The sequence below is a fragment of the Calidris pugnax genome, unplaced genomic scaffold, assembly GCF_001431845.1.
Source record: "Calidris pugnax isolate Ruff unplaced genomic scaffold, ASM143184v1 scaffold87, whole genome shotgun sequence".
In the NCBI taxonomy this organism is placed as follows: domain Eukaryota; kingdom Metazoa; phylum Chordata; class Aves; order Charadriiformes; family Scolopacidae; genus Calidris; species Calidris pugnax.
This window is the reverse complement of record NW_015090818.1, coordinates 363689-380165: the sequence shown is the minus strand read 5'-3', so window position 1 is coordinate 380165 and position 16477 is coordinate 363689. Positions and strand designations below refer to the sequence as shown.

The 16477-nt window shown below is 42.8% G+C and overlaps 1 protein-coding gene across 2 annotated transcripts; it reads right to left on the bottom strand.

Moving 5' to 3' along the window:
- Positions 1-5742: 5742 nt before the first annotated feature.
- LOC106886673 (trace amine-associated receptor 1-like) lies at positions 5743-11227 on the bottom strand. Of its 2 annotated transcripts, XR_001411719.1 has the most exons (3): positions 11100-11227; positions 6250-8379; positions 5743-6173 (listed from the first exon to the last, which is right to left on the bottom strand). XR_001411719.1 is itself a non-coding variant. In XM_014939810.1 (2 exons), the coding sequence occupies exon 2, from the start codon at positions 8272-8274 to the stop codon at positions 7273-7275; it is 1002 nt and encodes a 333-aa protein (XP_014795296.1). In that variant the 5' UTR covers positions 8275-8379; positions 11100-11227; the 3' UTR covers positions 5743-7272. The 2 variants fall into 2 exon arrangements, 1 of the variants encoding a protein (XP_014795296.1); XM_014939810.1 differs by having other exon boundaries at positions 5743-8379.
- Between the last annotated feature and the right edge of the window lie 5250 nt (positions 11228-16477).

The window sequence follows — 16477 nt, the reverse complement described above, 5'->3', positions numbered from 1 at the left end:
TGAAGAATATTAGTGTCTTAATATTACTATTAAGGGGCAGAAAAAGCACTTTCTGTCTTGCTGGTTGTATATGCAGCTTTCACAATTATGTGAAGGACAGAAAATCTTCCCCATACAGCACAGGAATGGGCAAAAAGAAGTGTTACTTTAGGTCAACCTATTCTTTATTTAAAAAATAAAAATGGGAAAAATAGCACTTATTTTCTTACAAAAGGAAAGAAGACAAAATGAATTCACTATTAATGTGAAGAAATTGAGTCCTCTGAGGTCAGAGGTGGATGTTCAAGCTTAATGCTGACCCTTATGCAGGTGTATGAAAGATGTATTACAAATCCAAGGGTAATTCAGCGAAGACTGGATTTTTATGGAATACCATATACCGTATACCATATGTCATAAGAACAGGGGTTTTAATATAAAATAAGGGGGGAAAAAAAGGTACATTTAAGGGTTTGTATCTTTACGGCAGTTGCTTTAAAGGAAATTTTACAGAAATTTTCTTTTGGAAATAAAATGCACATCTCTGGGATTATCTACAACAGAATCATTTACAGACTCCAAAAATAGTAAAAATTTGTTACTGTCTCCAGCAGAAATATGTTACCTTTGAGACCTGTCAGTATTTTTGAGACAGCCATATTTAGTAACTTGATTTTTAAGTAATGGAGAGATATGCAAGCTCCACACAGATGATCCTTTTTAAAAAGAAGTTACTAAAGCATGGAGAATTTTCCATGGAGAAATCTGTGGCGAAGAAATTATCTTACATTTAAAACATGAATAAATCTGTGGATAGGGGCCACACTTCAAAAAACATTACCTTCAGAAAGCAGCAGCCCATGTGCCTCACCATTGGTCCTCCTTCAGCACGGGACAGAAGATGGGATGGGGGAAGGGTTTGACACCTCACCTCTTGGAACAAAAGCTGATAACAAATGTTCAGGAACAGAAGCCTTTCCAAAGGAAACGGTTTAACTGGGTTAAAGCAAGACCACAGAAAGGACCTGAGAAATTGTCTTTGAGAATGTCATATGAGGCACTGCTGTACTACAAAAGGCAGTGTGGAGAGAAAATTGTTGTAGTCATCATTTTCACTGCTAAAACAGTTTGGTTTTATTACAGCCGAGGAGTTTCCTTCATGTTGCACCTCACCATTTCCAAGTGGTTCTTAATTATTGATTATTACAGCCGAGGAGTTTCCTTCATGCTGCACCTCATCATTTCCATGTGGTTCTTAATTATTGATTGGAGAGAACTATTTGGTTACTTATTACTAACCCCTCTTATTCCTCTGGGCTGGCTTCAGTAAAGCAGAAATCACAGCAATACAGAGCAAAGGATGAGCTCAAAATTTTCTCAAATAATCACAGAAGCACAGAATGACATTGGTTTGGAAGGGACCTCTGGAGATCATCCAGTCCAACCCCCTGCCAGAGCAGGTCCACCCAGAGCAGGTCCCACAGGAACGTGTCCAGGGGGGTTTGAATGTCTCCAGAGAAGGAGACTCCACCACCTCTCTGGGCAGCCTGGGCTCTGCCAGGGCTCTGCCACCCTCACAGGAAAGAAGTTCCTCCTCATGTTTAGGTGGAACTTCTTATATTCAAGTCTGTGCCTGTTCCCTCTTGTCTTGTCCCTGGACACCACTGAAAAAAGCCTGGCCCCATCCTCCTGACACCCACCCTTTCAGTATTTATAGGTGTTGATCAGATCCCCCCTCAGCCTTCTCTTCTCCAGACTAACAAGGCCCAAGTCCCTCAGCCTTTCCTCATCAGAGAGATGTTCTAGGCCATAAATAATTGGTTTTCTCCTGTTGGTAACTGAGGAAGTCCAAGGGGTATAGGATGCACTCTGTTTTCACTGATTTCTCTTTAAATGGCAGATATTCTGTCAGTACTCGGTGTTTGAGGAGGCTGACCTTTCCTATAGCTGTGGGAAATAAGAAGCCCAGACACTGAAGAGTGGGTTGTGGAGCTCCCACTGCCTAAGATACCTCTGGATCCGGTCTCTTAGCAAATGAATTTGTTTTACAAAGGCTATTGCATCGTCATCACATAGAAACATTTTTTTAATTACCCGTGCAGTTGGTTGGACTTAAAGTGGCAGCATGAAAGTGAAAAGATCTTATTAAAAAACCTACAAAGTAGGAAATTAAATTTGGTTGGAAAAAATCTAGTTACGCAAGTCTACGTAGCATTATGCAAGACTCAGTGTATATTATGGGAATTACATTTCATAGAATCACAGAACCACAGAACGGTTGAGGTTGGGAGGTTAAACTCTGCTCCATCATCCAGGTCATTAATGAAGATGTTGAACAGGACTGGATGCAGTATTAACCCCTGGGGTACACCACTCATTGCTGGCCTCCAATTAGACTTTGTGCCAATGACCACCAGCCTCTGGGCCTGGCCCTTCTGCCAGTTTTGAATTAACTTCCCTGTCTCCTCATCCAGTCCATACTTCATTACCTTCTCTATGAAGATCTTACGGGAGATGGTGTTGAAAGCCCTACTGAAGTCTAGGTCGACAATAACCAGTGCTCTCCCATCCTCTACCAGCCCAGTCATTTCATCGTAGAAGTTTATAAAATCTAGGCTATGTCTAATGGAAACTGAGTCATCAAAAAGTGCTTATAGAGAGACATAGTCCTCTTCTGAGTTACATCTTTACGTGCAGTAGTGTAGAAGTAGTGTTGTAGATATCTAAGATGCTCTGAAAAACTAAAGTTAAAGACTTTTGTAGACCACTAAGTGTCTTATGTTTGAATGTATCTGGCATTAGAACTAGTATCTGGTTGGGACTCGATGATCTTTAAGGCCCCTTCTAACCCCAACCCTTCCATGATTCTATTTTCTTCTTCTCTGAATGGCTGTTAATGTACAGTAAAGGACAGTTTGCTCACAACCCGGATGAGTTAATGATTTAAGGAAAGCCATGCACTCTGCAATATTTACACAGTTTGAGAGCTCAATTTTTCTATTTGAACACCACACTAATGTATTTTTTTTTATCTAGCTGTTAAAATACTCCATTTTGGAGCGAGATTTTCCTTGTGAGGCTTCTAGAAGGGTCCTGCCTGGAGAGCTGGTGCTCCTCCTCCTCCCCCCTCCTGCTGCATCTAGTGACTGAGGGGCAGAGACCAGGAGGCTTGGCCTCAGGTGGGACCACCGTGCATGAGACACAGAATCAGAATCACAGAATCTTCTAGGTTGGAAGGGACCTTAAAGATCATCTTGTCCAACCGTCAACCTGACTGACAAAAATAGACACCCACACAACAAACAAGGAGCATCACCATCACTAAACCAGACCTCCCAGCACTACATCAACCTGTCTTTTGAACACCTCCAGGGATGGTGCCTCAACCACCTCCCTGGGCAGCCCATTCCAATGGCTGAGAACCCTTTCAGTGAAAAAATTTTTCCTAATATCCAGCCTGAACCTCCCCTGGAGCAACTTGAGGCCATTTCCTCTTGTCCTGTCGCCTGTGACTTGAGAAAAGAGACCGACCCCCACCTCTCTACACCCTCCTTTCAGGTAGTTGTAGAGAGCAATAAGGTCTCCCCTCAGCCTCCTCTTCTCCAGGCTGAATAACCCCAGCTCCCTCAGCCTCTCCTCATAAGACTTGTAGCCACCATAGCAGGTGGCTACAGGTGGCCACAGGCTGCAGCACCGTGTTGGAGCCACCAAAGCAGGAGCGACAGACACTAAACAGAGGGGAAAAGTGCAGGTCTGGGACTTTGAAATCTGCTGTCGGTGTCATACAATGCATGAGAGGAAGGTGACATTGCAAAATGTGGTCACTGGTGGCAAAACGAACAGACGTGGGTCTACCAGTGACACAGATCCTTCCATCATGCTGGAGTAATCACTTGGCTCAAGTTTTCAGGGAAGTTAAAACATATGAAATCACCCACTGGAAACCCATGTGTTCTGGAAAACAAATGTGGCCATCTGGGAAGTGTTTAATAAGGTCACTAATTAAATGTGTTGATAAGGAACTTAACAATACCCTTTGCATTTCATTTACAGGATGACACTTGGAGATCGCCATCACGTACATTTTGCTTCACCAGACCTAACTCATAATCTGATCAGACAACAGCACAAGGGATTTTTCTTGTGGTCTCCTAATTTAGCAAAACCTTGGGTTCAAATAGGGACCCTGTGGCCTCATTAACACGTCTCATTTGTACATCTCCGCAGTCAGAAATAATTTTGAGCTGTCTGTGATTAGAGATGATGAGAGAAAGTAACTTGGGACTTGATTAAAGTTGCTCTGCCGGGGAAGACACTCTGTAAACAGAAGGCAAGGAGGCTCTTTGGGGAAGAGCCACCTTTAGGTAATAGGACACTAGAGGAAAAAAGTTATTTCTAAACTTTTTGAGCTGTGCCATACACAAAGCTGACTTATACTTGTAGGTTATTAAGAACAAGGAGAACTTCCTTCTAGGTGTGGATGAAGGTCATCAGCAGTCTGTGTGTGGAAGGCCTTCGTTACTTCTGCAGAGAACAGATGTTGGTGACAAGTTGGGTTGCCCAGAGAAGCTGTGGCTGCCCCATCCCTGGAGGGGTTCAAGGCCAGGCTGGATGGGGCTTGGAGCAACCTGGTCTGGTGGGAGGTGTCCCTGCCCAGGGCACTGGATGGTCTTTAAGGTCCCTTCCAACCCAAACCATTCTATGATTCTGTGATTTCAGCTAGACTAGCTTGCAGGAGAGTTGCTGGTCTATACAGTGAAAATTTCTTCTTCTGCTATTTCCCTTTATGCTAAATAGATTCTTCACTGTGAGGGTGGTGGAGCACTGGAACAGGTTGCCCAGGGAGGTGGTTGAGGCCCCATCCCTGGAGATATTCAATGAGAGGCTCGACAAGGCCCTGGGCAACCTGGTCTAGTTGGGGGTGTCCCTGCTGACTGCGGGGAGGTCAGACTAGATGGCATTTGGAGGTCCCTTCCAGCCTGGGCAATTCTATGATTCTATGATTGTGGTGATCTTGTGCAGCCACGATGCTGGGATGACCCCTCTACTGGTTTTGGCTGGGATAGGGTTAATTTTCTTCATAGTAGCTTGTGTGGGGCTACGTTCTGGATTTATGGTGATTGTCTTCCCAAGTTACCATTGTGCATGGTAGAGCCCTGCTTTCCTGGAAACAGCTGAAGATCTGCTTGCAGATGGGAAGTAGTGATGAGTTCCTTAATTTGATTTGCTTGTGCCCGCAGCTTTGCTTTGCCTATTAACTGTCTGTATCTCAACCCACCAGTTTTCTCAGTTTTACCCTTTCAATTCTCTCCCCCAGACTGAGCAAGGGACTGTGTGGGGCTGAGCTGCCTCCTGGAGATGCCTCAAGAGGATCTCCTCAGGATGACCTGCTGGATGCTGACAATTTTTGACCTGCTTCCCTCCTGACGTGCTCTAGGGCAGGACAAAGGGGAACTGCATGTGTGCCTCTGGGACTTCACAATCCACAGTCCCACCACCATCTCCCAGCTGCAACTATTCAGGCAAACCTTCAGTAGTATCTCCATGGATCACCTCCTAGATCCAAAAATCTAATTTCAGGCCTCTTGCTAGTCCTGAGAAGACATCTAACTGCTAGTTCCAGAATACTGGCCTTTGACCCAAGCATTTTTGGAGTGCCAGGATCATCTCAAGGGAATTACCCATTAATTTATCAGAAAGATAGATATTTTTTATCTTAACTTACTTTATTTCTGTGAGATAAAGTATTAAAGTTGCCACGTTTTCACTCACAAGGGATACCTTCCACAGCACAAGGTGGCGTTTTGTTCGGTTTTAGGTCATTTTGGAGAGTGCAAACTTACAATGAAACGGTAAAAGAGACAGTCTCAGATCCTCATGTTTTTCTCTGCTGAAATGTCGCATCATTCAGCTTTTATGCTCTACAGCAGAGAATGTTTCATTGCTCTACAACACACAGAAAAGGAAGAGGAGATCCACGTATGATGTGCACTTACACAAACAACATCAACAGAGGGCATAATTTGCTGCTGAGCATTGCTCTTCAGGACAGAGTCATCAGTTTCTCTCCGTGGTCCCTTCTCAGGTCATAATCCTCTCCTGTCCATCCCCAGGACTGGTCCTTCATAGTCCAACCAGATGTCACAGCCTCAGGTCAGAGGTGTTATCTCCTTCTGCTTGGTGATAAGTTGACTCTAGAAAAGCCAGGTCATAGATTTAAAAAATGACAGTCTGTGGGTCTTCTTCACCAAGTGTTAGTCTTTGACTTACTTGCCAGTCCTTCCTTCTCCCATCTGGATGTCCACAGATGTAACCTTGACAGCCATCACCCCAAACCATCCCTGTAGCCCTTCTTCTGCCACTTCTGGTGCTTTCCACGTCCATCCTGTCCCATTCACCTTCCATTCAGCCCAACCGTAGCTTTTCTTCACAACTCTCGACCCACTTTCCTCACCAGCTGTCTCAGCACTGCCATCAGACCAAATAACAGTATGTCCAAGCTAGAAAAAAAGTTCTGCCAGATGCAAATTGGCAAATATTGTACATAGAAACATTCATTAGACAAATTGTACATAGAAACATTCATTAGACAAGCATCATTTTCTGGCATTTTCGGTTCGATGTTGCTTTTCACTGTTGCTTTTCATTCCAAACATTGTATTTACCTTGTCTTTGATCTCGTTAAACGTGCTTTTGATCTCACCAAGCAGAAAAGCATTGAAGTGACAAACTCCTAAGCGACAAGCACCAGCTGAAATGGAAAAAAAAGGAGCAACACAACTTTTCTCTCCCATTGTCCCTCCATGGAGCGTGCTGGTTGGGCTGGTTCCATGCCTGCTTTGACCTCCGCACACGTACTGGAGGGGAGGGACAAAACTTAAAAGCTTTGGGTTGTTACTCAAAGATGTCTAGAAATGCAAAAGGAAAGGCTTTTCTGCTCTTTCTGGAGGACAATAAATACGCATAAATATTTTAATGTAAACACCCCTTGTTCATGAAATTAATTGGAATAATTTCTTAATGATTAAGAGCAGAGATATAATCTGCTGTAAATTTTATTAAAGTCTTGCTCTCCCATGCATTGCATATAAATAGCTCCAACCAAAACACCACATCTAATTCCCCATCTGGGATGAAAGACGATGTAAAGCGCAATAGTTGCTTATATGCTTGAACCAGTTTTGGTAAATGAGCAAACAAATAGGTGTTTCCTTCATTTTCAGCTCTTACATCTGGACATTCAACCTCCAGACAAAAAAATTCAAAGCCACAAACACAATCCTTTAAAGCAAGTTACTCTAAAAACAAATGAGTCCTGGAAGAGTCCTGTTGAAAAACTCTTCCAAACAGAATCATCTTTAATGCCCTGCGAAACCACATGTAAAAAAATGCATAAACAATTGGGTTAAATGTAGAATTTAAATACCCAAACCAAACCAAAGCATCAATGAGAATGGGGGGTGTCACATAATTCATAAATGGGTTGGTCGCTGTAAAGAAGAAGAACGGACTCCAGCAAATGAGAAACACTCCTATTATGATGCCCAACGTCTTGGCAGCTTTCCTTTCTCTGCAGAATGAAATGTGGTGCTTCGTTTCAAATCCCATCTTTTTTTGGCTGATGGCATCAATGGATCTCGCCTGCCTCTTGGCCACAGAGTATATCCTCCTGTAGATGTACAGCATAACAAATCCAGGGATGTAAAAAGACACCAGGGAGGCCACAACGCCTGAAGTTCCACTAAAAAAGACAAGGCATCCTCCCGCACAGTGGATATTGGTATAAATGTCTTCTGCCCCTCGCAGGTTTAGGTCTAGAAAGATCATCCCAAAAGCAAAAGCAGCAGGGACCGTCCAGCTTATGACTATCATCACCAGGATCAGGCGAGTGTTTATCTTGGATTTGTACCTCAGAGGGTGACACACAGCGTAGTAGCGGTCGACGGAGATGAAGGAAAGGTGGAAGATGGAAGCCGTGCTCAGCATGATGTCCACGCTGGTGTGGATCTTGCAGAAGAGCTCCCCAAAATACCAGCAGTGCTCGACGGAGCGCACCATGCTGCAGGGCATGACCAGGAGCCCCAGCAGAAAGTCCACCGTAGCCATTGAAAGTATCAGGAAGTTGGTGGGCGTGTGGAGCTGCTTGAAATGAGATATGGAGATGATAACCGTCAAGTTTCCGGCCACTGTGGCCACAATAATGCCAGCCATGAAGAGGTACATGGGAACACGGATGCTGTTGGACCAGCTGCTCCTTATGCAAGAGCCGTTTAGGGATTCGCAGCACAGTTGCATCCTTACTGAGGTCTCAGATCCAGGAAGGGACACGGCACAGGGACTTGTTTTTCCTAATTCCGAGGTGCATTTACAACTGGTTTTGTCTTCTCTCTACAGGGAGAGCTGCAGGGAGGGGGAAAAAAGGGGTAATTGTAACCACCCTCATTTATTTGGATGTGTAAGAAATTCACTTTTCGTGATTTACGAAGGATTAAACTATTTTGTAACTATACTTTTAACAGAATGACACTTCTATCATTTAGATACTAGGAAGAAATTCTTTACAGTGAGGGTGGTGAGGCACTGGAACAGGTTGCCCAGGGAGGTCATGGATGCCCCATCACTGGAGGGGTTCAAGGCCAGGCTGGATGACTATTTGAGCAACCTGGTCTAGTGGGAGGTGTCCCTGCCCATGGCAGGGGGGTTGGAACTGGATGATCTTTAAGATCCCTTCCAACCCAAACCATTCTATGATTCTATGATTCTATGATTTGACTTCCCTTGAAATGGGGGGACATGAAATGAACTGGACAATGGGGTGTCCTCATGACCAGAAGAGCTGTGGCTCCCAGACACCTGCACGGGGCAATGTCTTGTACAGTGGGAAGATGAGCAGTCCTTTTCCTTATTTTCTGTTTGAACAGTCATCTTCAAAATTGGTCAGAGTCCTGTATCTCTCACTTTGCTCTTAAAAATCAGTAATTATAGATTCTGAAGCTCCCTCAACTTTTTTTATTTTTGATACAGAGGTCTAAGTTCTATGAGCTTAAAACAGATGGCTGAAGCATACTTTTAACAGAATGACACTTCTATCATTAGATTTCCCTTGAAATGGGAATCTCATTTGATGAAATGAACTGGGCAATGGGGTGTCCTCATGACCAGAACAGCAGTGGCTCCCAGACACCTGCACAGAGCAATGTCTTGTACAGTTTTTTCTGTTATTTTCTGTTTGAGCAGTCTTCTTCAAAATTGGTTGGAGTCCTGTATCTCTCACTATGCTCTTAAAAATCAGTAATTATAGATAGTGATTATAGATTTTTTTTGATACAGAGGTCTAAGATCTATAAGTTTAAAACAGATGGCTGAAGATGAGGAACCCACGCTCAGCATCTCCTCCAGCCCCAGCATCTCCTCCAGCCCCAGTATCTCCTCCAGCCCCATCCTGAGAGCAAGGAACCCACGCTCAGCATCTCCTCCAGCCCCATCCTGAGAGCCAGAACTGAACCCTGGTGGCACTGCCTGACCACATCAAGTCTTACTGCAACATTCTTGTAGGCTCTGGCTGTAAATAGAGATGGAAAGAGAAGATGTAAGAGGAGAAAAAGCTTTTCTGACCTTCTGCTGCCAACATACAATGGAAGATCCTGATTAATCTGAAGCACTAGCTGCTGTATAAGCAAACATATATTCTGTTGGGCCCTAGTTTATCTCAGTGCTCGTAGTTTAGTGTTGTTTTGTACGTTTATTATGTTAATACTTAGTTTAGCCAAAACAAAAACACAGAGGGAAACATTTTCTGAAGGTTGGTTTAGTCTGCAGCTGAGGACATAAATATTGGCTGTCCTCCCATGTGTGCCGCCACGAGTCTCTTTACAAAGGCATTTAATTAAAGTATTGAAGCACTTAGCAGGCAATATTTATTGTTGGAGGATCTGGTTTTCCTTTAACTAACAGAAAAACAGTATTATTGTGAAAAATAAAGAACATTAGTGTGCGTTATTCAGTAGCGTTATCCTTGTGGAATAATGTGGTTGCTTAAGTCAGGAAAAGCCAGTACTAATTTAACCCATTTGCTTCAGGATTTTGCTGCCTCTGGTTATTCTGGATAGAACACGACAGAATAATTAATTTTTTCTCGTATCGAAACAAATGTTATTTACAAGCACACCATGCTGTTAGAAGCTACATGGGAGCTGGATATGGATGATAAACTGTGGCTTGCAAAACCCCAGCAGCTACAAGTGCACACAAGGTGCATCCAGAGGCCATCTCTGGAGCACAGGACACAGTCTGAGTAGATTTATTTACTGTTTGGGGTGCCTCTTGCTTCCCCCTTTTCCTACCTACTAAGGTTTAACGCTATCTCTGCTCTTTTCCCCTTCATATATTTCACTTTTGGTCAATCTCTTCATTTCCTTTCCTGCCTGTCATTCCCTCTTTTGATTTATTTACACCTAGCCAGATGGATCCTCATTAACTCAAATGTTCAATTTTCACAGCAGGAAGAATTAAAAAAACAATTTAACTGTATATACTGGACATAATTATAAAAGTTTCAAGCTCACTCGGGTTATAAATGTGTTACAGATTTCAATCTTCATTTGTTTTGTGTGTAAGTAAATTAAACAAATACAAAGCCAAATACGAATTAAACAAATATGACAGATTTGTTTTGACAAAATTAAACAAATATGAAGCCAATCAAAAAGAATTAAGGTGCTATCTCTAGTTTTCTATCTAAAAGATGAACCACTTCCCTATTGTTCTCCGGCAGAGAAATTGTTTAGCCTAAAGAAACATGATCTCCTGTGAACACTCCCATTTAAAGTTTTTTTTTTAAATAAAAAAGAATCTTATTTTCAGGAGATTTTGTTTTTTCTGTTAAACAAAAAGAAGAAACCCCAACCACAATGTTGAGCAAACTGAGATTGAGTGGCTTTGCTTGAAATGGAAACAAAATAAATCAAAACTCAAGTGGCCAACTGCCCGCATGAGCTGAACACTGAAGAATCTTTCAACAAGAAAGGAGGAAGCTTGTCTTCAATAATTAATTACAAAGCTTAAAAATTCAATCAAATGGAAGTGGGGAGAAGCATCCTTTTAAAAAAATACCTTCCTACCTTTCTCCCCTCAGGCTGGGTCCGAGTCTGCTCTTGGTGCTCGTTTGTTTTCTGCTCATTGAGTGGCGCCGCTTCCTTTTGAAGACCATCTCAAAAGACAGCTGAGCCTCTTCACCATCACAACAGTTCTGGGTAACACAAATTTTGAGAGAAAAAGCACTTAATCCACTGCCAGAGCAGCTTCCAGCAGCCCCCAGCACCTTGCTGGAGGATGTTGGGTGCAAAGAGTAGTGTTCTTGGCCCTGCTTGCTGAGGAGCAGCTGTTGATGTGTATATTAGCTCAAAATGTTTGTTTTGTCACCCACTTAAGAACAAAATCACGTCTGTAACGGTCATATTTGTTTAACAGGCCTTATTTATAGGTGAATTGAACACATCTGAAGTGTGTTTACTTGTTTGATTAATCGTCGTGGTCACATTGGGAGCAGCCCACGATTATCTACATGTGGAACAAACCCCACCATGTAGTCTTCCTTCCATAAACTTCTAAAATACAGCAAAATACGTCAGTACAGGTAGGTTACAGCAGCATGTAAGGTTTCCTTGAAAAGGTCTATTGTGTACAGAGTGACAGGATGTGTATTTACCCATCTAGTTCTGATTATTCTACTGAACACACAGGTTTAATCCCACACTGTAATCAGTTAACAGCTATTTGTGAGATACCGCTACTAAAAAGGTGTTTAAAGTAAACACCTATTATTGGCTGTACTGGAGTCACAGATGAGGAGGATCAATTTTTTGCTCCACGGAGGACCACGCAGCCTTTGAAAACAGTGATACTGCTGAGCATAAAAGACTATTAGTACGGTGACCATCAGCTAAAGCCCAGTTCTGCTGGGTGCCTCAGGGACATAGGCAACAAGTTAGATTTAAATACTGATTCTTGCAAACTGTGCTGCATGGTCTGGGTTTTCTGCTTGATTATATCATAGAATCATAGAATTGTCCAGGTTGGAAGCCACCTTTCAGATCATCGAGTCCAACCATCAACCCAACGTGCACAAAAATCAAAATGAATGCAAACAACTCACTGCTTTTAGGTTTTCTTGAGGCTGCTCTCATAGAGAGATTGGGGTGTTGCAACGCAAGGGTCTCCTTGTTGTGAGAAGAGAGTTTGCCATCTAGAAAAAGTGGAGAAACAACCGTCAGGTTGAGTGAGAAAACACTGGAGAGAGTCAAGAGGATGTCAAGGAGAGGAGTCGGGTCCAACTGCCCAGAGTTGGGGAAAAGCCCAAGAGATGTTAGGCACCCAAATAGTGGTCTCTGAGGGAGATCTTTACTCTTTTTGAGATTCACAGCTGTGGGCTTTCCTTGGAGCCAGGCACTTCTCTGTGAGGAGAGAAGGTTTAGGTCTTGAACCTGCTCTGGCAGGAAGGTTGGACTAGATGATCTTCAGAGGCCCCTTCCAACCTGATCTGTGATAATTACCATCTTGACAAATACATTTTATAGGAAGGTAAAATTTAGGGGAACACATCCACGCTGCCTTACTCTGTACAAAATTCATAACCTCAGAGCACTTCTAAATAGTCACTGGCCAACAGTCTTTTGAGTCTGTCATACAGTAAAGCAGTTACACGTCAAAATTCAAAGTAAGACCTTGTCTAAAAAAATGTTTTTTAGAAAAAAAGCTGCAGCTTTTTTTTTTTCTGCAAAATTTATATTTAGTTTTCAAATTTTTGGAAAAAACAAGAAAAAGAGATGTTGTCACGCTGCCTAGCATACCTTGAATCATCTAGACTTCTTATTTGTTTGTTTTTAAAACACCAAATAATTAAAATGTGACAGTATAAATAAAATAATAAAAGGCAGGACAGCATTGACTTCTACTGTGATTTTTTTAGCTTGCATTTCAAAGGTGTAGTTTGGTCATTTGGCAGAAAATACAATTTTACAGTACCCATTAGACAGAGGAAACTCTCTCATTTTCATACAAGCTGCAGCTTTTTTTTTTTCTGCAAAATTTATATTTAGTTTTCAAATTTTTGGAAAAAACAAGAAAAAGAGATGTTGTCACGCTGCTTAGCATACCTTGAATCATCTAGACTTCTTATTTGTTTGTTTTTAAAACACCAAATAATTAAAATGTGACAGTATAAATAAAATAATAAAAGGCAGGACAGCATTGACTTCTACTGTGATTTTTTTAGCTTGCATTTCAAAGGTGTAGTTTGGTCAATTGGCAGAAAATACAATTTTACAGTATCCATTAGACAGAGGAAACTTTCTCATTTTCACACGGTTCATTTTAAAAACTGAGGCTCTGTGAAGGAAACTATGGATTTGAAACTACTGGAGGCTCTAAGGTGGCCCCATGGTCAGAGAGGAATTTTAAAAGCATGTAAGTCTACTCACCATTTATGAAGTCCTCAGGAAAAAACAAAGCACAGAATTACAAAAAATTATCTTCTTAAATTTCCATTCACATGTTTGAAATCTGAGGGGAAGATACACAATTTCCCAATGAGTTACTGGTTCAAGATAAATATTTCATTATATGGATTAAACGAGATGTGCCCTCCTTTCAATTTTTGCCAAGCTTTAGCAATTTCAGTTATCTTAAAAAAATTCATTGGTTTAAAAATTTTTATTTTATTTAAAAATATTTTATTTATTGGTTTAAAAATTGGTTTATGTTTAAAAAAAAACTCCTGATCTGAAGGCTATTTCTGCAAACCTGGTGCAATTCCACTGAAGGCAATCTGAAATCTTTAAAAAAAACCTCCTGATCTGAAGGCTATTGCTGCAAACCTGGTGCAATTCCACTGAAGACAATCTGAAATTAGCCCAGATTTACACCAGAGGAATTTAAAGAGGAACAGCTGAGATGATTGACCTCTAGACCTTTTCCCATGGTTTATATTCTTACTTTGCAGTGGAAACCATCACTTTTCCGTACCGAGGAAAATCAGTTGTTTATACAGAGTAACGTGATGTTTGTGCTCTCTCTCAAAGTGTCCTGCTCAGGATCAGGACTATCAAACCAAACCCCAGGATAGAAGCAAATCTCTGAAATTCACACAGGAATGAGAGATTCCAAGAAAATGATGTTTTTACAGCGAAGCAAAACACGTCCATCCACAAAGCCAAGAAACTATCTCTGCATGGGGTGGGGTGGGATGGGAGGGGGTGTCTATATTTGATAGCCCTGCTAAGTAATGCCAAAATGCAGTCCAGGCAGTGACCTCTGTGTCCCCTCCCAGTGCTCCCACGGGAGTGAATTTAGGACCATGACTGGTTTGTAGGTATTTGGTGGCCTCCAAACATCACCTCCAAGAGGAAGGTGCCCATGGAGGAGGAAGGAGGCAGCGAGCAGTTAAGCAGGCACCACCCCAGCTTCACCATTCTACCTCCTCCTGGCTCTGGACTAGCTTCCCAGAAAGTAAAGAGCCTTCCTCTCAATTCATAGCAAAAGAGTTTTGCCCCCCTAACTACGCTTTTCTTTCAGCTATTGGGAATAAATGACTTTTTTAAAATCATCCTCCCAGGCACCACCAAAAACCCATTGCTGGTGGTGTTCGCTACAGAAAAACAGCGATCCGTCCAGAATAACGACTTCTTATCTCCAGTGCCAGCCATAAAAGGCTCATCTTTAGAATCATAGAATCATTGAGGTTGGAAGAGACCCTTGGGATCATTGAGTCCAACCATCTCCCCTACTCTACAAAGTCCTCCCCTACACCATATCCCTTAGTACAGTACCGCATCTAAACGGCCCTTAAACACAGCCAGGGATGGTGACTCCACCCCCTCCCTGGGCAGCCTGTTCCAATGCCCGACCACTCTTTGGGTGAAAAATTCCTTCCTAATGTTCAATCTAAACCTCCCCTGTTGGAGCTTGAAGCCGTTCCCTCTCGTTCTGTCACTAATTACCTGTGAGAAGAGACCAGCACCAACCTCTCTACAGTGTCCTTTCAAGTAGTTGTAGAGAGAGCAATCTTTGAAGCAAAATAACTTCCCAGGCCAGCAGATCAGCAACTCACCTCATCTCAGAAGGCGTGACACGGGGATGGTACCTGCTGGGGAGTTATTTCTTCATCCCCAAGCGGGGCAGCCGGTGGGTACGGCCCCACAGCCACTGACATCCCACACAGATCCCAGGGCTCCGTCTGACTCCGGTTTCCAGCCAGCTGGAAAAAAATCTCATCGAGCCCATGACGTAAACACTAAATATTCAGAAAAGATAAGCAGATAATAAATCTGCTCTGACACAAGCCACTAGCGTTGGCAAAGACGAGCCCGTCTGAATTAAGTTAAAGCCAGGCTGGTGGAAAGAAACACAGAAAATAAAGACAAATGTTTATTACGGCCAAAGTACAGCTGAAGCGATCAGCACTGAACGATTTCTCCCCCTCCTTTTAATTTTTGCTGAGCTTTAGCAATTTCATTTATCTCTAAAAAATTTTATTTGGCTAGCCCAGACTGGATACTAAAAAAAAAAATAAATCCGAGCACAATGCTTCAGCTGAGTGGCTGAGAACAGGACCGATTAAAAAGATATTGTTTCCTCCTAATTAAAAAAAATCTGTTTGTCTTCTATTTATGATGCTCCGGGGCTTATACGCTTTGTAGAGGGGAGACTTAAGAGTTGTTGATTGCCTGTTTGTGTGTCTTTTACTGTACCAGGGGAACTATATGTAAATATGACCAAATTACAAAGCAGAAGTGCCCAAACTGCAACTTTTTGTTGCTTTTTAAAGCACAGCTCATTGGCCAGCACCTGCATCTTCAAAGGGTAAGAGTTTTTGTATCGCTATGGAACCCAAGGAGGAGAGTCCTTCCAGAAAGAAGTAATTACATGGAGGAGAACTGACCCACTTTGGGTCAGTTTGTGTTCATTGGTTGGTGGGCTGTGCTGGTGGAGAGCCATGTCATAGAATCATAGACACATAGACTGGTTTGGGTTGGGAGGGACCTTAAAGACCATCCAGTTCCAACTCTCCTGCCCTGGGCTGGGACACCTCCCACCAGACCAGGTTGCTCCAAGCCCCATCCAGCCTGGCCTTGAACCCCTCCAGGGATGGGGCAGACACAGCTGCTCTGGGCAGCTCCTGCTCCCCTGAGGTCCCTCTGAGCCCTGAGTGGGACCTACATGGCTTTGGGTGCAACTTTTCCCTGGGCATTTGGGATTGGGGTGGCTTTGGAAGATTGGAAAAGTATGGCCCTGGCAAGGTGACACAGGGGACATGGGGGTTAACAGGAGGGACAACCCTTGGTGAGATGAAAGTGAGATGAAATGAAAGTCTTGAAATGTCACATTCTGGTCTGGAAGGGTGGCTGGACAACCCTTGGTGAGATGAAAGTGAGATGAGATGAAATGTAAGTCTTGAAATGTCATATTCTGATGTGGAAGGGTAGCTACCCTAACTGGAAGC

What these genes read in the sequence shown, in the direction of transcription:
- LOC106886673 (XM_014939810.1), bottom strand. Translation starts at nt 8,274, where the DNA reads ATGCAACTGTGCTGCGAATCCCTAAACGGCTCTTGCATAAGGAGCAGC.